Below are 23,868 nucleotides of genomic sequence, written 5' to 3' on the forward strand. Positions count from 1 at the left end.
CACGGGATATTGCTGAGGTGAAGAGTTTAGCAGAATTAAAACATAAACCACTAGACATGTGGATAGCTACTGTGATCCATACCATGCACAGCAGTAGCCTAGTCTCTGTGGGGCTACTCGGTAAGTCAATCTGATACCTGAAGCTGGTGCAGAAGGTGGCTACTTGTTTGACAAGCTGGTGGAAACACAGCACCAGAGTTCCATGGTCTCCTCTGGTTTTCAGGTGGCATATAATATTTTGGATTTGACCTATTAAGCCCTAAATGGGTTGGGATCTGCCTACTTGAGGCCATCTTGAAGCATGCAATTCTGTGCAGTTACTATCAACAGAAGCACTTAAGAACATAAGAATGGCCATAATGGGTCAGGCCAATGGTCCATCTATCCCAGTATCCTCTCTTCTGACATTGGCCAATGCCAGGTGCTTCAGAGGGAATGAACAGAACAGGCAATCATCAAGCGATCTATATCGTCAACTCCCAGCTTCTGGCAAACAGAGGCTAAGGGATGCTCAGATCATGGGGTTGCATCCCTGCATATCCTGGCTAATAGCCATTGATGGACCTATCCTCCATGAACTTATCTAGTTCTTTTTGAACCCTGCTCTAGTTTTGTATCTTCACAACATCCCCTGGCACCGAATTCCACAGGTTGACTGTGCGTTGTGTGAAGAAATATTTGTTTGTTTGCTTTAAACCTGCTGCCTTGGGTCATTGGGTGACCCTAGTTCTTGTGTTATGTGAAGGAGTAAGTAACGCTTCCTTATTCATTTTCTCCACATTAGTCAAGATTTTATAGACCTCTATCATATCCCCTTTTAGTCATCTTTTTTCAAGCTGAAAAGTCCCAGTCTTATTAATCTCTCCTCATACAGAAGCTGTTCCATACCCATAACCATTTTTGTTGCCCTTCTCTGTACCTGTTCTAATTCCAATATATCTTTTTTTGAGATGGAGCAACCATATCTGCCCACAGTCTTCAAGATGTGGGTGTACCGTGGATTTATATAGAGGCAACATGATATTTTCAGTCTTATTATCTATCCCTTTCCTGATGGTTCCTAGCATTCTGTTAGCTTTTATTTTATGGCTGCTGCACATTGAGTGGATGTTTTCAGAGAACTAGTCACAGTGACTCCAAGATCTTTCTTGAGTGGTAACAGCTAATTTAGACTCCACCATCTGAAGGTTGGGATCACTTACTCTCAACTTTAGAGAGCTTTGGCAGTAATGCTTATGCGAAAGGGACCCCTCTGCTTTGGAATCTATTCCCACCCTTGGTCCAAACTCTGCCAGTCCTGTTGATCATCAGGCTACATTGAAAGGCCGGTGTCTCCACATATGGTCCTGATAAGGGCTGCTACTTGTTGCAAAAAGTCTTCTACAGGTCGAGATTTTTTGGCATATGTAGTGTATTCAGTTTTCTAAACTGGTCAAGGGTTTAGCGTAATAGGCTTTTGTTTATAAATCAGAATGAAATAGGTAGGTCCCCTGTATATTATCTAAAAGCACTGCCACCCCTACGCATTCAAAAATCAGACTCGGATCATGAGATCTTTGGAATTTTTATTTGCCTCCTGCTGTTCTGAGCCTTCAGGGGTCACATTTCCAGGCTTTGCCCCCCTAACTATGAGGGCTAGAAACTTATGAAAGTAAAATCTGTCTATTAATCACAAGATTCTGAGAGCTGGGACTCTAAAAACACCAAATTGCAAGACTCTCTCAACAAAATCATGAGCGGGCAACACTAGGAGAGAGGAAAAATGCCTGATGTCCCCTCAGTGTGGTGGGGAGGTTAGGAAATAACTTCCCATATGGACAGATTATGCCATAATTGTTGATTACAAGGGTTCTTTGCGCCTTCCTCTGGAGCATTTGGTCGTGGCTACTGTTAATGTATTACGGGATTAGATGAACTTCTGGTCTGATACAGTGTAGCAAATTGTCTGTTCCTATGAACAGAATCTCCTACCTTATGGAAAAATGCAGAGCATGGGGCTTGACTAGTAGTTGGAACCCAAGGCTAGGAGTCCAGAGATCTGGGCAGCCAATCATTACCACTGCTGGTACTTATTATGACTTATCTATATTGCCTTGGCATGCAAAGAGTGCAATCAAGATGGCTTTGCCTACAGACTTCCTATCTGACTTTGGATAATCGCTGAATTTCCCCGTGCCCCAGTCTCTAGAACAAGGATATTCTTTACTTGCTCTCACAGTAGAGGAGCAAGGATAAGTTCTTTGTGGTTTGTAAAGCATTTCTGAGAGCCTCAGTTGAAAGTTGAGGACAGAATTACCCAGCATCACTTACCTGCTGACATCTGCAAGCGTGGAACAGTGAAGTATCGTGGAAGGATTCCTAGTGATGAACCTTTGTGCAGGTATTGCACAAACTCATAATAAGATGGTGCTTACCCCCTAGAGAGTTTACAGCCAAAGTATAAGAGAAGAGACATCAGGTGGATGGGGGAGTAGAAGAAAATAATGAGATTGTATTTGGTGGCATGATAGGCAGTGGTTTCAGCACATACCTATTTTGGATCTTCTAATATTTTTAAAAGCAAGTAGATTGCAAAGCCTAAGTACAGTGGCTTAAAGTGGTGATAAGACAGGCTACCTTGAAGGCCTGTTCAGACTCCTGCTGTCATCAGCTTAGTAACTACTTGAGCATTGCTAATATAATTAATAATCATGCCTAGCTACTTCAGCCGGCATGTCTAGTACATTTGTAAGGGTTGGGCTATTAGAGTTCACCGAATATCCCCTGGGGATATCTTCTCTAATGGGATTATACATCACGTTTATTCACTGATGCTCATGTGTGTTGATATCCTGTCCGCCTGGTGACACGGCATCACACAGCCTCCCACTAGATGGCACTATTCATCAATCTATCACTGAAGGCTCAGCTGGAGTACAACCGTGGTAAATAGGATGATGGGGCAACACATTTTTGGTGGTGGTGTCTGAAACTTTCTGACCTGGAAGGAAAACAATCACTGTGTTGGGGTCCTGCTCCAAGCTGTCAAAGCTTTTCAAAACAAACCGCCCATTGTGATCCATCTTAGAATCCTAGAATAACAGGGTTGAAAGAGACCTCAGGAGGTCACCTAGTCCAACCCCCTGCTCAAAGCAGGACCAATCTCCAACTAAATCAGACCAACTTCTGTGGTTTTAACTGTAATTACTGACTTTTTCTCATTAGAATAGACTTCCTGATTCATACGACTTAGCTGGCAGGCCGTAGTTTTTTTGGGTTTAATGCTGGACTCGCTGCTTTCAGATGGTCAGGTAGTTACTATTTGTATTGGGGCCTAGGAGCCATGACTCATTCTGCTAAGGCACCGCACAAACACGGACTAGGGCAATTCCGGTAAGCTCTTTGGGACATAGACTTTACCCTTTCTGGGACCACCTTACAATGCTCGTGTCACCCTGTACAGTACAAGCCAAAACAATCTTGACCAGGGGGTTCTCAAACTGGGGGTCGGGACCCCTCAGGGGGGTCACAAGATTCTTACGTGGGGGGGGTTGCAAGCGGTCAGCCTCCCCCTCAAACTCCCCTTTGCCTCCAGCATTTATAATGGTGTTAAATATATAAAAAGTGTTTTTAATGTATAAGGAGGGGTCACACTCAGAGGCTTGCTATGTGAAAGGGGTCACCAGTACAACCACTGATCTTGACAAACCGCTTTTCCAGTCCAAATGTGCCCCTAACCCATTACTACCTTGGAACGTAGCTGCACAGAGCCCCCCACGATGATAAACGTGGGAGCAGTTATAAGTGGCTGGGCTAGAAATGAATTGCTGTAGTTGTTCAGTAACTGCAGGGACCTTTCAGGTTTCATTCACAGGAAAATCACTGAGAATAGCCTCCTCTTCTGGGAGTTGTGGTGGGAGGAAGCACTAGAGTGGTATGTGCTACCTGCCTGAAGCCAGCCTGCCTGCTGTCTGTCTAACTTTTGGTGTACAGTTGAAGTAGATGGCTCAAAACTCTAGTCGCTGGGGATACGCTGAGTGTGAGGCACTTCTGGAGACCCTTGCAGTGGAAACACCTAATGGAAAGCAGGCACCTCAGATGAGGTAACATGTTTGAAACCAGCTTAGCACAGCTACAGACATTTGGCTTCTCAGCTGCAACATCCATCTGTATTTGAGGAAGTTTTTCTCCATCTCTCCCTGATCCTGCTGCTTTCACAGGTTCTCCTTATGCTAATGTGATTCCCTCTCCCTCCAGGACTGACAAGGGAAGTGTAGTGATATCGTCTGTGTGCATGCGCACACTCTGAAATGAATGCGAAATCCCATTACCTGTGCCCAGACATGTGCTCATCTGCACTACGATTGCATCTTGCATCCACTCCACCCTTAACCTAGTTCCCTTTTCCAGGAGAGTCTCAAGTGAGAATATGTAGCGCTGTGGCCTTTGTTCATACATCAGCAAAGGAATGTTGGCAAGTGGTTACAATACCAGACTGGGAGTCTGGAGAAATTCAATATATTCTTAGCTCTGCCACTGACTACTGGTGTGACCTTGGGCCAGTCACTTAAGCTTTCTGATTTAGTTTCCTCCCTTTAAAACAGGGTGTGGATACCTATCTCAAGTGGACCGACAGGTTTAATTAACATTGAACATGCTCTTGGGCCTGGTCTATGCTACACGGTTAGGTCGACGTAAGCTGTCTTACATCGAGCCACTTGTGGAAGTGTCTTCACTTAAGTTTGGCTCCCACCACCGTAAAGGACTCTGTGCTGATTTAGTAACACCAGCTTGACTGTTGTTGGCCTTCAGGAGCTGTTCTGCCATGCCCCACACTGACAATAGAGCCGAGAGAAGCGTTCCTGGTGAGGACGCACACCGCCAACACGAGGAGCAAAGAGTGCGCACGCACAAGCAATTTAATAACTGCAGTGGCTGTATGTTGTCATAAATTAGGGGGATCTAATTTGTAGTGTAGACACGGCCATGGATGGAGGTGCTATGTAGTGTCAAGCTGATTAAATAGAAACAAGACCTTGCTAGGAACTTGCAAAGACTGTTCGGTCAAACGTGCCCATTCTTGTATTTAGTGGGTGCTGGGGTGGTTCATAATCTTACTTTTTCACTCTCTTTCAACCCTCTCCTCTCTTGTCAGTCACTTCTGTCTTTCTGATGAGCTTATTTTACCTGCTGCTGAAGAGTCTGTCAGTCCACGAGCTGTTGTCCTCAGTAAGAACGTGTTGGAAACTTTGGTTAAGCCTTTACTTTGAGATTATATAACTGTATTTTGTGCAGATGGTTTGCGCTATTAAATGTTGTGTGTACCCACCCTATTGCTGTGCCATCTAACCTAGTGCTCCTTGTGTTAGTCTCTGCGTTAGTATCTTGTAATTTCTATAGTTCCTCTACAGCGAAAGGCAGTTAAGTTTTGGTCCAGGATATCGCTTCTGTCCTGCAGCAGTCACACGTTTAAATACAAACCCCTCCGCTTGCAAACTTGGGAGACGTAAAAACGAAAGGGTTCTTATCGAGATGAACTTGCCCACACTGTACATGCTGCATGTTCAGTCGCAGTCAACCATTGGTTAACTCCTATATTATGCACGAGTTGGATAACATTTTGATAATGCCACCCATGACTTAAATCAAGGTTGTAGCTTTAAAATGTTACTTTCAAAAATTTTTTGGGAGGTTGATAGTACTAAATTTGGAGTGGTTTATAGCACTTCATTTTGGAGTGGGCCGGGTGTGTGTCTCTCTTCTGAATCATTTTTCGCACCCCCAATTAGAAACCATCCTTAGCTGACAATTAGGAACTTCATAGAGTCTCAGTGATAATCCGGTCACCATCTCTGAGGCTTAAAGAGACTTCCAGGAGCTAGGAATGGGAATCAGAAGTTTATAGCTCAGATTAGACTGATAAAATCCTAGAACTAGAAGTCAGAGGTCACCCAGTGCACCCAGCTGCCACTGTAGCGTTGTCTCCTAAAGTCAAGAAATACTGCACTCACATCCTTCAGATCCTTGAAATCGCAGTGCTGTGTTTAAAAGTGGACAAGCCCATAAAAGCACACGCCTGGGGCCAGCGGCATGCCTGACGCCAAGAGCAATAGAGCCTGAGCCAAACCAGTGAAAATATTTCTGGTGTTAACTGTCTGGTGGTTTGATAGGTACATGATCAGTTCTCGTGTCTCTGCTCATGTTCCAGCTTGCGAAGCTCAACCAGATCCTTTTGGCTTAGCTCTGAATCTCCTAGCTTGGCCAAGTCTAAATGGTTAGACTCTAGCCCAGGGGCGGGCAAACTTTTTGGCCTGAGGGCCACTTCGGTTTCCAAAACTGTATGGAGGGCTGGTTAGGGGCGGCTGTGCCTCCCCAAACAGCCAGGCGTGGCCCGGACCTAGCCCCATCCGACTCCCCCTGCTTCTCACTCCCTGGTGGCCCCTCTGGGACTCCTGCCCCATCCACCCCTCCCTGTCCCCTGACTGCCCCCCGGAACCCCTGCCCCTGACTGCCCCCTGCCGCCCCATCCGACCCCTCCTTTCAATCCTGATTGCCCTGCCCCATCCAACCACCCCTGGAACCCCTGCCTCTGACTGCCCCCCGCTGCCCCATCCAACCCCTCCTCTCAATCCTGATTGCCCCCCCGGGACCCCATCAACCCCCTATTTCCTACCCTCTGACCCCTATCCACACCCCCACCCCCGCCCACCACCCCAAACTCCCCTGCCCTCTATCCAACCCCTCCCCCCTGCTCCCTGCCCCCTTACCACGCAGTACAGAGCACCGGGTCAGGCCGCGGCTCTGCAGCTGCACTGCCTGGCAAGAGCTCACCACCCAGAGCATTGCGCCGGCGACGCAGTGAGCTGAGGCTGCGGGAGAGGGGGAACAGCAGGGGAGGGCCGGGGGCGATCCTCCTGGGCCAGGAGCTTAGGAGCTGGGCAGGAGGGTCCTGCAGGTCACAGTTTGCCCACCTCTGCTCTAGGCTCTCCCCTAGACTTCCAGGTGACCATTGCTGCATTTGTTAAAGTCTACACTAGATTACTGAAATGTATGGAGTAACCCTTTTTTCCTAGCCCAAAGAAGGCCTTGGTGTGTCTTGGACTGAGTATAACAGAGGCAAAACAGACTCTAGAGAAATGTCAGGGTTTGTTGTAATCATCTTACCTTCTAATCTTGCTGCTTAGTCCAATTATACAGTAAGGTCTCATTTCCTTGTAAATCTGACCTTTAATTGTCTCTGTCTTTACAGTAAAGCGCTTTCAGGAACCAAAAGAAGAGAGGCGTCCCTGGAGGATCTGGTGAGAAATAGCGTTTTTTAAAAGCTCTGAACTAAGGGGAATAGATTCTGTCTTGCAGAACGGCTTTTTATGTTTACTCTGATCATTAATGGGCTTCTAGGTCCTTCCTGTTCCTAAATGTTTAACATGAAAATAGTGAACAGACTGAAATTCTTAGTGGTGTTACTGCCTATAAAGTTCCCATCACATTATGGATGAAATTGATTGATTTAAATACTGTAATCCTAGATGCTACAGAGTGTTTGGCCCTGTTTAGTACTTTTTACTGTTCGTGGAGAAGTCTCCAGGCATTACCAGCTCACTAGCAAGTGAACTATTTATCATGAGCTCCAGACAGCTGTATGCAGTTCCCAGCATAACGTTTGTTACGCTGCAGTGAGAGCCAAGTTAAGAAGCCTGCTACACCTGTGCATTTGTAGCTAAGGGATGAATAAACAAGTCTAATATCAAGGACTGATTGGCTTCCTGGCCGTGCAGGAGAACCTCTCATCACTAAGGGTATGTCTCCACTCCCGCCAAATCGGCGGGTAGTGATCGATCTATCGGGGATCAATGTATCGCGTCTCATCTAGACGGGATACATCGATCCCCAAACGCACTCCCGTCGACTCCGGAACTCCACTAGGGCAAGAGGCGGAAGCGGAGTTGACGGGGGAGCGGTGGCCATTGATCCCGCGCCGCGAGGACGCGAAGTAAGTCAATCTAAGTCGATCTAAGATACGTCGACTTCAGCTACGCTATTCTCGTAGCTGAAGTTGCGCATCTTAGATCGATTTCCCCCACCCACCCTAGTGTAGACCAGGCCTAAGATACCAGCTGAAATCTGGCCCAGATCAGTAGTCACCAAAAGCTTTCACAGTCTCATGTCACCTTACATGGGCTCTGAACAAAGCTGTCCTGTTCCCAGTATACAAATGGGGGGAAAGCACCATCACAGTTGGTGCTGACTTCCTTCTTGCTGACAGCCTCCGCGGGGAGGCCTAGGCCTGAATAGGAGGAGGTTCAATTCTCCTCCCTCATCCCCACCCTGTTTCCTAATAGCACCCTCACTAATGCTGCATTCACTGTGCCAGGGGCTCACATCCAGTGACCTCTCTGACATGAACGTCTGGTAATGGTGTAAATCCAGGAGTCGTGCTTGCTGCTCCTCGTGGGGTGTGGGGTTTTCAAAAGCACTGGGCACCAGCCGACCTCTGCTCCCATTTACTTCAATGAGAGCTTCTGGGAATCCCACCTGGGGATTACAAAAGCTCCTTGTGCCAGGCTTCATCTGAGGTCCCCATCTTGGCAATGTGATTTCGTGTGCCGGCTAACACTCTGCTGCTGCTGTTGGAAAGGTGGTTGCATCTATTTCAGGTTTTATGACACCTCCAAGCAAGCAATAGGTGCCCTCTTCATTCATTTTGCTAATGTTTTCCTGTCTGGTCATACTGCAGAAGATCCCTGCTCTCTGTGAGTACAGCATTGTGCTTGTGTAGCCAACACACCTTCTGGGTGTGATGTTCTGTCCCGGAGAGGTTGGGGGGAGAGTTTGCTTGCTCTGCAGCCTTAGCTAACAGGCAGGTGGCTTGTAGCTCATGTGGTAGAGGCTCATGCACTAAGCTCCAGAAGTCCCAGGTTCGCTCCTGCCTGCCGACGCCCAGGGTCTACACTTGCATTAACGTTCTATAATTGGGACTGGAGGAATCTAAATTCACTTGCGTCTATTGTCTCTGCTGTAGAAACAGACACTGACTTAGATCCTCTTAATGCTGTTAATTCCCATCTAACAGTCGGTGTTTCTCGTCTGGGTGGAGGCATCTGGGGTTTCCAAAGTATCTGGCACTCTACTGGAAGTGCAAAAATGAATGTGCGTCTGCGTTCCTAGTCTGCCAGTGCAGTTGTTTGCGGGGGGGGGGCAGAGCTGTCCAATGGCTGAGATTCTGGAGATCTGGGCTCTGTTGCCAATTGCTGTGTGACCTATGTGGGGCAGAAGAAGGAAGGTTTCCCCAGTCCTTGTAAAGTACTCTGAGACCTATGGATAAAGTGCCATATACATATTGATGGATAATATATTTGCACATTATAATTGCATTTGGTACATATGCAAGGTAAATGTGTAACTGTCTCTTGCATGTCTGACTTTCTGAAATCAGGCCTTTTAGAGGAGAATCATAGTTTAAAATGTCTGCCTTTACCTGTGCTATTAGTACTTCATACTATTAAAGCCGTAAAGGAGTGTTGAAACCTGTTACTCTTTTTTTTCCATCTGATTTTCATTGTGTCACTTTGTGGCTCTCCCGCACTAGTATTTGCATTCACACTATTGTAGAAGGCTGAGGGAGGGGTGTAAATCAAAAGAAAGAGTTTGCCTTTCTTTTCCCACAAGTCATTTATTCATACTAGACTTAACTCCTCCTCAGTTTTTTTTGACTAACTCCATTGGAATTACTTGGAAACTTCTCTGGCCTTTGGTATACGGGAGGTCAGACGAGAGGATCACAATGGTCCCATCCAGCTTTAGAATCTCTGAAAGCCCAGCTATAGCTTTAAAAAAACAGTTGGCTCCGGAGAAAAAAAATGGTAGTATCTCTTTAAATGGTGTTGGCCTGAAGTTGAACCTACTCTTCTAATAGAGTGTCTGTTTGCAAAGTCTGTAATTCTTCATAGTTTTAAACAAAAAAACGCAGCAGAGCTCTCTGTTTCCCCCACTTCCTTAACATCTATGTTACTGTTAGGTAGGGTTGCCAACCCTCCCACTTCACCAGGAGGCTTCCGGAATCAGGCTCTATCTCCCAGAGGCTACTGAAGCCAGTCCAGGAGATTTTAAGCCGCTTAAAGTCCGGCAGCGCAGCGGGGCTAAGGCAGGGCTATGCCCTAGCCCCATGCCACTCTGGGAAGTAGCCAGCACCCCCTTGGGTCCTGGAGGGGAGGGGGTCTCCACATGCTGCCCCTGCCTACAAGCACCACCCCCGCAGTTCCCATTGGCTGGCTGCTTCCACGAGCTGCTCAAGGCCAGGGCAGGCAGGGAGCCTGCCTTACCCCGCTGCGCCGCCAAACAGGAGCCACCCGAGGTAAGTGCTGCCCAGCCAGAGCCTGCACCCTGCACCCCAACCAGCTCCAGACACCAGCGCTTCAAGCGCGTCAGGCAGCCTTCAGCAGCTTGCCTGCGGGAGGTCCCCAGTCCCGCGGATTCGGCGTACCCCCCACTGAATTGCCGCCGAATCCGCGGGACTGGGGACCTCCCGCAGGCAAGCTGCCATGCTTGGGGCGGCAAAAAAGCTAGAGCCGCCCCTGACCCCAACTCCAGCCCAGAGCCCCTTCCTGCACCCAAACTCCCTCCCAGAGCCTGCACCCCCCACCCCCTCCCCCAGCCCTGAGCCCTCTCCTACATCCAAACTCCTGCACCCCCACACTCCCACCTGTACTCCAACCCTCTGCCCCAGGCTCAGCCTGGAGCCCCCACCCACACTCTGAACCCCTGGGCCCCAGCCCAGAGCCCGCACCCCCTCCTGGAACCCAACCCCCTGCCTGAGGCCGGTGAAAGTGAGTAAGGGTGGGGGGGAAAGCGAGACGGAGGGGGGGAATGGAGTGAGTGAGGCGGCCTTGGAGAAGGGGTGGGGCAGGAGCGGGGCCGCAGGGAAGGGGTGGGATGAGGTCAGGGCAAGGATGTTTGGGGTTGTGTGATTAGACAGTTGACAACCCTAATGTTAGGGACTATAGAAATACTTACGTCTATGTAGTCTGAGCCCTGAACAAGGTAATTTTGCATCTCAGAGCTTTGTGCGTGGACTCTGTGGCAGAAGAGATACAAAGCCTAGGCCCCAATCCTCTAAAGAAACTTAAGCACGTGTGTAACTTTAAAATATGTATGAGGCTACAGAAATCCCAAAGAATTACTCTTAACACTGAGTAACAGTGCAGTGATAAGCCAGTGTGTATGGGGAGGGAAGATTTGCTCAAGTGTTCCCAAGGTGGTTATAGATTAAAAGATGGAAAGATTGGATATTGAGATAAAGCCCAATTAATGAATATTTCAAGGCACCCTTAGGAGTTCTGAAAAGAAAATCTCACACTGTTCATGAATATACAATAACTCAAAACTGGATACTGGTTTCCTAACTGCCATAGAAGATATTCTCAGGCTAATTTGATCCTGTAACATATCACGAACAGGATCTTCTTAGAACTTCACAGATGAGGAGTTGGGGGACAAGGGAGACTTTGGAACCAATTCTCCTTTCATTTGTGGCTTCTCCCTTATATAGATTCTATGCCAACAGAACTCCCTTAAAGCCAACAGTGATTTCATACAAGGAAGGAGAATTGGGACTACTGCATATAATGAAGCTTGTCTTATCTGAATGGGGACTTCCAAAGTATCTATCAGAATCTATTTTGATTCATTGGGAGTTAAGAACCAAGCTGAGCCTGAATTTAAGTGTTACACAGGGTGTTTTCTCCCCCTTCTCTTAGCTACCTAATGAATTTCATCCTCGATGCCACACTGGGGATGCTGCTGATCTGGTTCGGTGTGAAGGTTGTCTCCTGGGTTGTGGAGCACCGGGAGTACACATGCCTAGTCTTTGGAGAGTATGGTAGGTATAGGACAACCTGATCCTCTTCCTTTCCCTCCAATATTTCTATATCGTCTTTGCACAAAACACACAGCAAGTTCACACTTCTGATGCTTACTGGAAGATTCAGGCTAATGGAACTTACATTGGGTGCATTCAAAGAAGATACTTTAATACTTAGATACAGTGCTGAGCTGGAGCCGGTTCCCACTGGTTCGTGGGAACCGGTAGTTAAATTTAGAAGCCCGTTTAGAACCGGTTGTCCCACCAGGGACAACTGGTTCGAAAAGGGCTTTTAAATTTAACAAAAGCTCTAGCAGCTCCCTGCCCTTCCCCCAGCCCCAGCTCACCTCACTCCGCCTCTGCCTCCTCTTCTGAATGCTCCTCCAGCTTCTCCTCCCCCTCCCCAGCTTCCCGCGAATCAGCTGTTCGCGCGGGAAGCCTGGGAGGGCTGAGAAGGAAGCAGCGGCTTCCCCCAGGTGAGCTGGGGCTGGGGCGGGGGCGCGAGCAGGAGGGCTCCAGGCGCCGCACGGCTCCGGCCTTGCCCCCAACCCTGACCTCGGCCGGGCGGCGCGGCTCTGGCTCCTGGGTCTGGCCGCGACCTCAGCCGGGCGGCACGGCTCCTGCCCGGCTCCTGGGTCCGGCCGCGACCTCGGCTGGGCGGCGCGGCTCCGGCCCCTGGGCCCGGGCCCGGCCAAGCGCCCTGGCTCCGGCCGAGCGGCTCCGTTCCCAGACCTGGCCCGACCTGGCTCCCACCTCCAGGCAGTGCGGTAAGGGGGCAGGGAGGGAGTATTGGATAGAGGGCAGGGGAGTTGGGGGGGTGGATTAGTGTCGGGGCGGTCAGAGGGCAGGGAACAGGGGGATTGAACGGGGTCAAGGGTCCCAGGGGGCAGTCAGGAAGGAGCAGGGGTTGGATGGGGCGGTGGGGGGCAGTCAGGGGTAGGGATTCCAGGGACAGTCAGGGGACAGAGAGAAGGGGTGGTTGGATGGGGCAGGGGTCCCGGGTGCCATCAGGAATGAGAGAAGGGTTTGGATGGGGTGGCAGGAGGCAGTCAGGGGATAGGGAAAGGGGGTTGGATGGGGCAGGAGTCCCGGGGGGGGGCATGACCCCCTTGTGGGGTGAGGAGAAGGGAACCGGTTGTTAATATTTTGGCAGCTCATCACTGCTTAGATATAATACTTAGCCCTGCTTTGAGTGCAGGGGACTGGACTAGAAGACTGCTTGAGGTCCCTTCCAGTTCTATGATTCAGATGAATAGTTAATTCTCAAAGGTACCTGTCAGCCATGCTAGAGATTAGCTTTCATATTAAAAAGTCATGAAATCATTAGGTAACAAATAGATCAGTATCCACAAACTCTTCCTATTCCGCAAAAGGAAAAATTTCCCCCTCCAACTCATTGGTGAGGCACCCATTCAAGCTGCCTCTCTAGGAAAATACATAAGCCTTACAGCACATTCTAAATGTTGACTAGTCAAGGTTGCTTTGCACTTGGATGGAAGAAATGTTTTGAATCAAGGATCTGTAGCTGAAAATGCCCAACCAGCAGTCTCATCCATTTGGGGTTGCATAAGACCTAAAGAATAGAATCCAGTCCCAAAACTCTTTCTAGATCGTGGGTTCAGAAATTACTCAGTCGCTTTCTGTATTTCTGAGATTCTACCATCATCTTCCCTTTATTTCATCCCCTGCTTAGGGTCTGTGAGCTTGGTTTGTTTTTTTAGACATTTCCACTAGAGGGTAGCACTTGTCTTTCTAAATAAAAGATGAAGTTAAGTGAGTACAGTACTTCTGTCTTTCAGAGGGGAAGACAAATAATTCTTCCCTACTGCTTTGAAAAGTTTGGGTTTTTTGTGATCTTAAAGACCCACTGAAACTTCAGCATGTCCTACAGAATTCCCTTCTGTTCCTAGACCATTCCATCAGTAAAAGCCACATTCTCACTTTTCCATCCCTGTAAAGGTTTAATTATCGGGGATACTTTAATGAAAACAGGATTGACTCCTTTTTTCCCCCCCCTGTTGCTTTTCATCTGGTAATCTAAGCAATTAGAGTTTGATCCAAAGTGAAATCAGGGTAAAGACTCCCATTGACCTGAACTTTGGATCAGGCCCTTGCTTCGGGCGTCACATCTTGAAAGTGCTGTACAAATAAACAAATCCTCCCGGCAGTCCTGCGAGGTTAGGTTCCTTCCGCTAGAAACAGAGAGAGAGAATTAGTTTAAAAGGACTTGTTTAGTCGCGATTCTTCCCGAAACATCTAAGCTTTCAAAAGCGTCTGATGTTGGTTTGAAAAACAGGCATAGGTGGGTGTGAAGTGTGGAATTTGTATGTCTCAATGCAACCTTTGTTGTGGGCTCTCTAACAAAGCTTCCACACTCTTGTAAACACAATCCCAGATTACCCTGCAGTTGTGCCTCTTGTAGCTAATTAGTGCAGCTAATATCCATCCTTCCCTACAGCAAACAAACCTTTCATCTAAGGTCACAGTTCCCAGCCAGATGGCTGCAACCTCCTCCCTTTTGGCCCTCTGACCACTCATCTGCACCCTTCCAACTGACACACACAGACAGCAACCAAGTTATGTTCTTGCCCAGATCACCCTCCTGAGATGTTGTGGAGAGTTAGGCCTTTCTTCTAGGGGGATTTGAATGGAGAGAGTGTAGCAGTGCTGTGAACTTGCTACGGCAGGGCACTTCTTGCCTAGGCAGTGGTATGGGAGGTTTGGAGATGTCCTTTGCTTCTCCAGCAGCTAAGATGGCTGCAGAATTATGCATGGCTTTGAAGATAAAGACAGGAAGCCTGATCTTTGATTTGGTGGAGCAATTCAAAGTGGGGAGGATCATCTGGGCAAAAATGTAGCTTGGTTGCTGTCTGTATATCAACTGACAGATGAGCAGTTAGAAGGCCAAAAAGGAGGAGGCTGCAGCCATCTGGCTGGGGGATGAGACCCTGGATGAAAGGGGGGTGGGTTGTTGTTTTTTGGGGGGGTCTGTAGGGATAAACGAGGATGGATCTTAGATGTACCAACTAGAGGAAGAAGTGACAGTACTTTGATGTGGCCTGGATGGTTGGGGCACAGAGGGGCAGAGTGACGTTCTTGTGTATATAAGAGAAACAAATGCTTTAAACTTCCTTGGTATTTTAAACTGAATGTGTTTTTCCCCCCTGTGAGAAGTTCCAGGTGAGCACTTGGATCTTCAGGAAATTTAAGCGTTTCCCTTGGAGACAGCAAGTGGGAGTCTGGTGTAATGGTTAGAAAAGTAGGGAAAGAATCCGTATCCCTGGCTTTATTCCAGATTCTACACCAAACTTATCAGCATTATTGTAGCTTCCAAACTGGCCTGTAGGTTGTCTAATGGTAAGTAAGCCAGGGTGAGAGTTCTGTTCTCCCAGGCCTGCCATTGTTACTTTGAACCAGTCGCTCAACCTATCAAACTTTTTTCATATTGGGGCACTTCCTAGAGAGAGACCTTGAGCCAATAGGGGTGTTGAGGGTTTGTTCAGTGTTTGGCTTGCTCTGAGATCATGGCACAACATAATTGGCGAGAAACTTTATAACATATTTGGCTTTGAAATTAAAAAGATCCATGGCTTTCGCAGCAGAAGAGCGACTTGTTTTGGTAGTTCAAGCCAGGCTTCTGGAGAGAGAGGTTAAAACTTTATAAAGAAACTCCAATAACCCTCTCCAAGATTCTGAAGTGTCCCTAGCCTCTGTTTGCCAGAAGCTGGGAATGGGTGACGGGATGGATCACTTGATGGTTACCTGTTCTGTTCATTCCCTTGGAATCTCCTGGCACTGGCCACTGTCAGAAGACAGGATACTGAGCTAGATGGACAATTGGTCTGACCTCAGTATGGCCGTTCTTATGTTCTTAAGATTAGTTAAAGCTTTGTTAATATGAGTGAAAACTTCCCTGTGTTTTTTGTTCAGCTGCAGGCATGGAGGAGGGAGCAGAAGCTGCTTTTTTAAATCAAGCCAGCTAGAGCAAAGTCCTCCTTGCTTAGGAGGAAGAATGCCAGTTGGCTAACAAGGAGAATAGCTAGGGTGCTGTCTGCTGTCCAGCTTGACTGCTTTTTGTTTTAACTGTTCCTGGATCCTCCACGCTTTTGGAACGTACTAACTCTTAGGGGACTAAAGTCTTATAACGATGACCCGATAAATTGGGGATCAAACTTTGGACGATTCTGGGCTTTATTGGGAAATTGCTGGATCCTTAAGAGTTGCTCTTGCTTTGTGTAAAGTGGAACAGATTGCTGTAACTGTGCTCCTCTTGCGTGTAGAAGTGGCACCATGAGGAGCTCCTGTCTAATCTTCTCTCCAAATTCCGGTTGTGGTTTCCCCCTGGAATATTGTCCTCTCCATGCCTAGTGCTAAAACCTCAGCCTTCTTCAGGCCGGGGGAAGGTAACCAGAGTGTCTGAGGCTCTGTTTTCACTAGAAATGCTGACATGGTAGTGCTGCAGTGTAGACACTCCCTGCAGTGACAGGATGGGGTTCTCTCATTGCTGTGGTTAATTCATCTCCCCAAGAAGCAGGAGCTAGGTCAACTGATTTAGTTGGGTTTGGTCCTGCTTTGAGCAGGGGGTTGGACTAGATGACCTCCTGAGGTCCCTTCCAACCCTGAGAGTCTATGATTCTATGAAGAATTCTTCTGTCAACCTAGTGCGGTCTACACCTGGGCTTAACTACATTGCTCAAGGGGGTGGATTTTTCACACCCCTGAGTGATGTAGTTGGGTTGACTTAACAATTTTTCCCAACTTGTATTTAGCTCAGGTGAGGTCTACACTAAAAAAGTTAAGCAGAAGGAACCCATGTGTGCTGTGGGAGACCACTTAAAATGAAGTGGGTAATCAGGGGTTTGCAAGCAATAGGGAGCCATGCCGTGCCAGGCACCTCAGACTCACGTGAAATCATGGTTCCTACCCCAAAGAGCATAGTCTAAAATAGACACTATGTTAACAAAGGACTGGGGAGAGGGAACAACGAATATGTGCGGAGATCAAGGTGCAAGTTACTACACTGCATGTCAATTTTGCTTGAAAATATTTTTTACATCCCTTCTCACCTGTTCATCCCCCTACCTACATCCTCACCCCCCTCCTATAGATGCCTTTCCGTTTTCTCTCCAGAAAGGAGGGCTTGAGTGGCTATTTCTGGGATATGAACCTGTCGCTCCAGTGACTCTGGAGGTTCCAAGCATGGTGATTCGGTCAGTTTGCTGGCTGGAGATGTAAAGACGTGCTGGTCAGAACCCTTTAAACGCTGCTTAGTGCCCTATTGAACTTGGCTGGTCAAAGTTAGCTGTAGGAGAACATGCTCTGTGCCAGCTGTTGAGTTTAACTGAGGACCTGTGTGGGATGCTTTGGGGCCTGTTGTCATGGTATTTATACAATATTTCCATAACAAGTGTTCCCACGTCCTGGGCAGCCAAGGGAGAGCGGTCTGTTAGTGCTTAAATCTTACCAAAAATATCCAGATGCCGTGGGGAAGGGGACTGACTTTGTATTCTAGCTCACTGCTCCTGTATGTGGGGGAAAGTGAGGGAGGAGGGGACCCTAATAGTCCAACACCACCAAAGGCCTGATCTCTCACTGCCTTGCCCCCCCTCCCCGCGGCAGTGTTTACACCTGGGCAAAGCAGGTGTGAAACTGGAATTCTGCACTTGCATGCACCCACTGTGCCCGGGTGCAGATGCCTCCACAAGGGGCAGGGCACCGGGGAATCACTGTAATGCATGGAACTTAAACGGGAATTAACTCCTGCAGTTGTACGATATGAAAACTGAACTGAGAATAGAACAGTGGTTCGGGAGAGGGGTCTGAACTGGAACAATGGATCCAGGACCCTGCCCAATCTCTGGACTCATCCAGTGCCCACTGAAGTCGGGTCTCCATGTTCATGTTGGATTTGGCCTGCCTGGCACCCTTGTTGGCAGTCTTGCCAGATGCTAAGGGTGATGAAAATCTGCTCTGACAGGTGGTACCTGCACCTTCGGTACGAGTTGCATTGAGGCAGCCTATGCGACAGGCTTGTGCATTGCTGCCCTTGATCCTGTGGTTAAATAAGACGTTCTTCCCCAGAGCTGACAAGCCGGCACTCTCCATCAGTGTTGTGTTCAATTAAATGTTACCTTTAAATGCAAATTTACTTCCAGCAGAATTATTACTGTACCTCTGTATGCTACTATAGAGTATTCAAACCATCACACTCTCAATTTCCATTTGCCTTCTAGCTTCTATTTAGCTCTTGGGTTTGCAGTTAACCCTTTTGTATATGCTCCGTGCACATATGGCTTTGTAAAGGCAGTGAATAAAGCTATCAGACAGTGATGTGTGGGGTTTGCTGACAGCTCAGTGCAGTAAAAGCCACATGGATTAAAAGTAATCCTGTTGTGTGGTAACGGCTTGGAGTGAGAGAAAGCAGCGCTGCTCGTGAGGTATTCAAGCTCTGCAAGCTACTGGGAGGCGCTCACTCCCAGCACAACTGGAATACATGAGACATGAGGAGGAGGACATTCCTGTATCATGGAGACACACGAGTGAAGACTCAGATGGCTACAGCAGAGAAGACACTTTCTTCTAACACTTGCTAGCTACAATGCAAGAATATCTTTGAAGCCTTTTATACACAGGATTGGAATTTAGTGTTTGCTCAGATCAGATGATCACCTCTTTCCAAACTTACCCTCCAGTGTCTCCAGGAGATGAGTCTGTCCTTATGGGACTTGCGAGGAGGCTATCTGGGCCTGTGTCAGAGGGAGCAGTACATGGGTCCGAGGATCCCCTGTGGCTCTCTCTCTCTCCTCCTGTTGATGATCACAGGTACAAAGTGTCCCTGCTGATTTTGTTGGACGATCAGTGTTGATCTCAATGAGGAGTTGACCAGTCTACAGGCTCTTGTGGAAGTGGGTGAGAAGACTCACTTGGGGGATTGCTTGCCTCACCTAAGAAGTCTCAAAAGCTGACAGTGTGTATCCTTCCTCCCTAGACCCCGCACTGAGTGGATTTATTGTTCACTCTTCGTATTCTTCTGGGGAACGATTTATCCACCCATTAGGTTTGACCCATGAGTATTAACCATTTGCTGTTGGCACCATTAAGACTTTTTTGCATCTGCCAGTGGTCAGTAGGTGTGAGATTCTGCATTGTTCCATCCCTGCTATTGAATTTGTATGTGCAGGAGAGAGGAGGCGGCTTTCCCAGCAGTATCCATGCTATATGAATGACGTGCTGTGATCTAGATTTCCCTGTAGTCTTAACACAAATGCTGTAGCCTGCGCTCTCCAAGGCCGACAAAGGTAAGGAATTGGAATGTAAGCTCAGGTAGGATCAGACTGAATCAATTGTGACTGGGGATGAGGGCACCCTGTGTATGTCCTGAGTTTGCTACCATTCCTTGCAATCTTAGGGGTTGTAGTGGATCCATTGTTTCTCCTAGATTCTCAGGTATCAACTATGGCAGATAATGCGTTCCACCCATCCCTCCTCCCTGCCCCATCTGTAGTCCAACTTGGAGGCTGCACGGTTTCCGTGGCTGTGGAATCTCAAGGTCTGATTAGAACGTGTTCTATGTGAAAAGCATCTGGAGCCTTCAGTTAAAGCAGAATGGAGCATCTTGCCCATTGATTAAAGCAGTCTGCTCTCAATGACCCAGGGCTCTGAGCTACCTGCCTAGAGTCTCCTGTGTGTGCCTAGGAAGGTGTTGCGTGCCAGTCTGTAAAACCTGAGTCGTTTGGGACCCAGTTATCTGAGAGGTGAGATCCATCACGATGTGTGTGTGGGAAGTTTATGTTCTGCTAGGCTGTCAATTCCTGTACTAGTTGGGTGTCTGGGAGGGTGGGATAGCTCAGTGGTTTGAGCATTGGCCTGCTAAACCCAGGGTTGTGAGTTCAATCCTTGAGGGGGCCACTTAAGGATCTGGGGCAAAAATTGGTCCTGCTAGTGAAGGCAGGGGGCTGGACTCCATGACCTTTCAAGGTCCCTTCCAGTTCTAGGAGATTGGTATATCTCCAATTATTACCTTATGTGGAGGAACCATGCATCTAGATGCTTCCCTTGCTGGCTGGCCAAACCTGGAGTGGTGAGCTCCAGGGCACTGTATCAGATTGAATTGTTCAAGCCTCTGGCTGACCTGTAGATCGGGAGGAAAGAAGGGGTTCTCTTATGCCTGTTTAATGATTCTTGTAATATTGGCACTCTTCCTTGCCGAATAGGACTCGGACGACCAAATCACCCCACACAGCAGCCCAATGGCCACCTGATCACTGCAGCTGATTGCTTCCCTGGGCTAGATTTGAGCTCCTGGCTGAAAATGAGAAGATCTAAATCCCACTGACAGAGCCAGTCAGCCATGCAGCCACTTAAGAAAAACCATAGAACAGTTTGACATTTGCCCCAGGCCAGAGAGATTTTTGGCACTGAGCAGCCTCTTGTTCCTAGGAGACCAAACTCCTGCAAAGTACAACTCCAAAACCCACAGACCCTCTGGTCAGAGGATAAAAACCAATGCATGTCTAACCCTGAAACTTCTTTATGCTTAAGAACCGAGTCTTCCTCTGTTGCATTAAAACATTTTTTTTCTCAGTTTTGAAAATTAAAATGAATGTGGACGAGAAGGGACAAAACAGCTTAAAAAAAACCTGCTCTGAGCCACACCTGTTGCTTGAAACATCTCAGTGCTGGGATCTGTGCCTCTTTGACAGCTCTTCTGTTGACGTGTGCAGTCGGTATGTGGTGAAGAATAACCATGTAAAGGGGTAACCAAATGAGCAATGTTGCATTGAGATCACCAGGCTAGAGACTTGAAGCATTCACAGTGGAAACCCTGAACCAGGCAAAACTTGCCTGGTTTAAATTCTGGCCTGGCTTATTGAAAGTTTCAGGAGTCCAGGCTGGTGTCTGGTATGGCAACACAACCAAAAGGTGCAGCGCCATCTGTTTCCAATATAACTGATGGGTTTGCTTTGAGGGTTTTTTGGATCTGTTTGTTTCTCTCCGAAATGCCAAAGCAAAGAGCAGGTTTGCAAGGCCACGTGGCTCAAACTAGCTGAGTTTTGCACCGCTCTAGTTAAAGGGTTTAGGCAGCCTCACAGTAAACACAAGGCTCAGTCTGGTCTCCGCCTTATTCTCTTCCTCTTCTACATGAAGGAAAATGAGTTCCCCAATTCCTGTGTGGCTCTGCAGTCCACCCGTACAAGTACCATACCAGACTGGCTGTCCCGTAGTGTGATGGCTGGAAGCTTTTGAGAGGGAATAAAACTACCACCTGTTCTCTGGGACCATGTTTCCCTGTGATGACTGAATCTGTAGCTAAATTTCCTTATCTCTGCCTTTTAAGGACTTTCACAAGAGAGGATGGATGGAGAGGTAGCATGGTCCAGTGGGTAGGACACTGAATCTGGGATTTGGGAGAGCTGGGTGCTATTACTGCCTCTGCCACTGACATTGGGCAAGTTCTTCTACTCGGTGACTCGTTTCTCAGGGTGTCAGGGCTTTGAGGAAGAGATGAGGCAGTACAGCACCCAGCACAATGAGACCCTGACTGCAGTTGGGCCCTGTCCAATGCATTGTTTATATTAGGACTTGGACATGCAAGATCAGGGTACAATTCCTGGGTGTTGCGCTGTCTGGAGTGGCTCACGACTGTGAGCGCCTACCTCAGGGCGGACTGTCAGAAAACAGTCCGGGGGAGGGATAGCTCAGTAGTTTGAGCATTGGCCTGCTAAACCCAGGGTTGTGAGTTCAATCCTTGAGGAGGCCACTTAAGGATCTGGGGCAAAAATTGGTCCTGCTAGTGAAGGCAGGGGACTGGACTAGATGACCTTTCAAGGTCCCTTCCAATTCTAGGAGATTGGTATATCTCCAATTATTACCTATAACAGGGCAGACCCCCAAGCCTGGTGGTGTGTTCTGTCATTAGACTTCACCAGGGCAGTGAGAAATGTGAACTCCTGGATCTCTATGCCAGTCTTACCAGGGAGGTACAGACAGTCCCCTTAGATTCTCCAATCTGTCTTGCCACCCAGACAAACTGGACTTTGTGATACAGTGGTTACTTACACTCAAAATCACATCACATTTAGGTCGCTTCCTGTCCCAAAAGACCAGTCACTTACCCCAGTTCAATTGGTACTCTAGATCTTACACCAAAGACAACAGTGGTGGCCAGTTCTATAGTAAACTATCTTAAGGTTTATTAGCTAACTGGAGACTACATGAGGAACTGCTGTATAGATGCTGCTTCTGCAGTAGCCGCTGCCGTTGCCCTCATTGCCAAGAAGGCTAATGGCATATTGGGCTGTATTAGTAGGAGCATTGCCAGCAGATCAAGAGAAGTGATTATTCCCCTCTATTCGGCACTCATGAGGCCACACCTGGAGTATTGCATCCAGTTTTGGTTCCCACACTACAGAAGGGATGTGGACAAATTGGAGAGAGTCCAGCAGAGGGCAACGAAAATGATTAGGGGGCTGGGGCATGTGACTTAAGAGGAGAGGCTGAGGGAACTGGGGCTATTTAGTCTGCAGAAGAGAAGAGTGAGGGGGGATTTGATAGCAGCCTTCAGCTACCCGAAGGGGGGTTCTAAAGAGGATGGATCTAGACTGTTCTCAGTGGTGGCAGATGACAGAACAAGGAGCAATGGTCTCAAGTTGCAGTGGGGGAGGTCTAGGTCGGATATTAGGAAACACTGTTTCACTAGAAGCAGGAAAGAATCCTGTGGCACCTTATAGACTAACAGACGTTTTGCAGCATGAGCTTTCGTGGGTGAATACTTGCATCCGAAGAAGTGGGTATTCACCCATGAAAGCTCATGCTGCAAAACGTCTGTTAGTCTATAAGGTGCCACAGGATTCTTTGCTGCTTCTACAGAACCAGACTAACACGGCTACCCCTCTGATACTTGTTTCACTAGGAGGGTGGTGAAGCACTGGAATGGGTTCCCTAGGGAGGTGGTGGAATCTCCTTCTTTACAGGTTTTTAAGGCCCAGCTTGACAAAGCCCTGGCTGGGATGATTTAGTTGGTGTTGGTCCTGCTTTGAGCAGGGGGTTGGACTAGATGAACTCCTGAGGTCCCTTCCAACCCTAATCTTCCATGAGTCTATGAAATGAGAGCTATTGAGAGGTGAAAGCAGGTAAAATATATGCACAGGTGAGTCACAGTTTAATTCCAAATGGTGGCAGTGATATGATAAGTTTTTTCAGGGTACCCAGATTGTCTCTGGATATCTCCACTTTGCATCTGGTACACTTCCCTGGAAGAGTCCAAACAGTCCAGAGGTGTAGGGTCTTTCCGTGAATCCATACTTGTAGCTTCTCACAGAAAACGAGCTGACAGTGTCACTACCCATGTGGCCTTTTCCTTTGATGATAGAAAGTGAGGAATGCATTTTGAGTCTTTGACCTCCGATCATAACGCACAACAGTGACTTTTTTTTCTTTGAAATTAGCACTTTTCTGTTAAAGTTCTTTATTTGCGTTCTACAAGGCTTCTTTCTCCTTTGATGGGTTATTTAGTTTCAGGAGTAAACACAATGTGAATGTTTGCGCCTATACTATAACAGGATACAGATAAGTGAAAATAATGCAAGTAACATCCCACCAGTTTTCATGAAGTTTAAACACCAAATTCCCTTTTTACATTTAACAATCACTTTGATCTGTACCAGTGGTTCCCAAACTTGATTCGTGGCTTGTTCAGGATAAGCCCCTGGCAGGTCATGAGACGCTTTGTTTACCAGAGTGTCTGCAGGAACCGCCGCTTGCAGCTCCCAGTGGCAGCAGTTTGCTGTTCCTGGCCAATGGGAGCTGCGGGAAGCAATGTGGGCGGGGCCACCACTTCCTGCAGCTCCCATTGGCTGGGAATGGGAATAATAATACACAAGGGAATTGGCCTGGGGCTCTGGCATGAGCTGGCACCTGGTCTGCCAGTGTGTCACATGTGTGGATATGCCACAGATTTCCTGTGTGACTTTGGAGAAGTTGCCGAATCTATTCTGTGCCTCAATTCATCTATAAAATGTGGATCCCACCCT

The 23,868-nt window shown here is 47.9% G+C and overlaps 1 protein-coding gene across 6 annotated transcripts in view; it reads left to right on the forward strand.

Moving 5' to 3' along the window:
* The window catches only part of LOC123376720 (store-operated calcium entry regulator STIMATE-like), an 82,906-nt gene that overhangs the window by 37,062 nt on the left and 21,976 nt on the right, over positions 1–23,868 (forward strand). For all 6 annotated transcript variants that reach the window (XM_045029002.1, XM_045028979.1, XM_045028970.1 and 3 more), the window contains exons 2-4: positions 7,229–7,277; positions 8,634–8,729; positions 11,733–11,854. In XM_045029002.1, coding sequence (XP_044884937.1) covers positions 7,229–7,277; positions 8,634–8,729; positions 11,733–11,854 — 267 coding nt within the window. The remainder of the gene's footprint in view (positions 1–7,228; positions 7,278–8,633; positions 8,730–11,732; positions 11,855–23,868) is intronic.

The sequence above is a fragment of the Mauremys mutica genome, chromosome 1 (genome assembly GCF_020497125.1).
Source record: "Mauremys mutica isolate MM-2020 ecotype Southern chromosome 1, ASM2049712v1, whole genome shotgun sequence".
Classification (NCBI taxonomy): Eukaryota; Metazoa; Chordata; order Testudines; family Geoemydidae; genus Mauremys; species Mauremys mutica.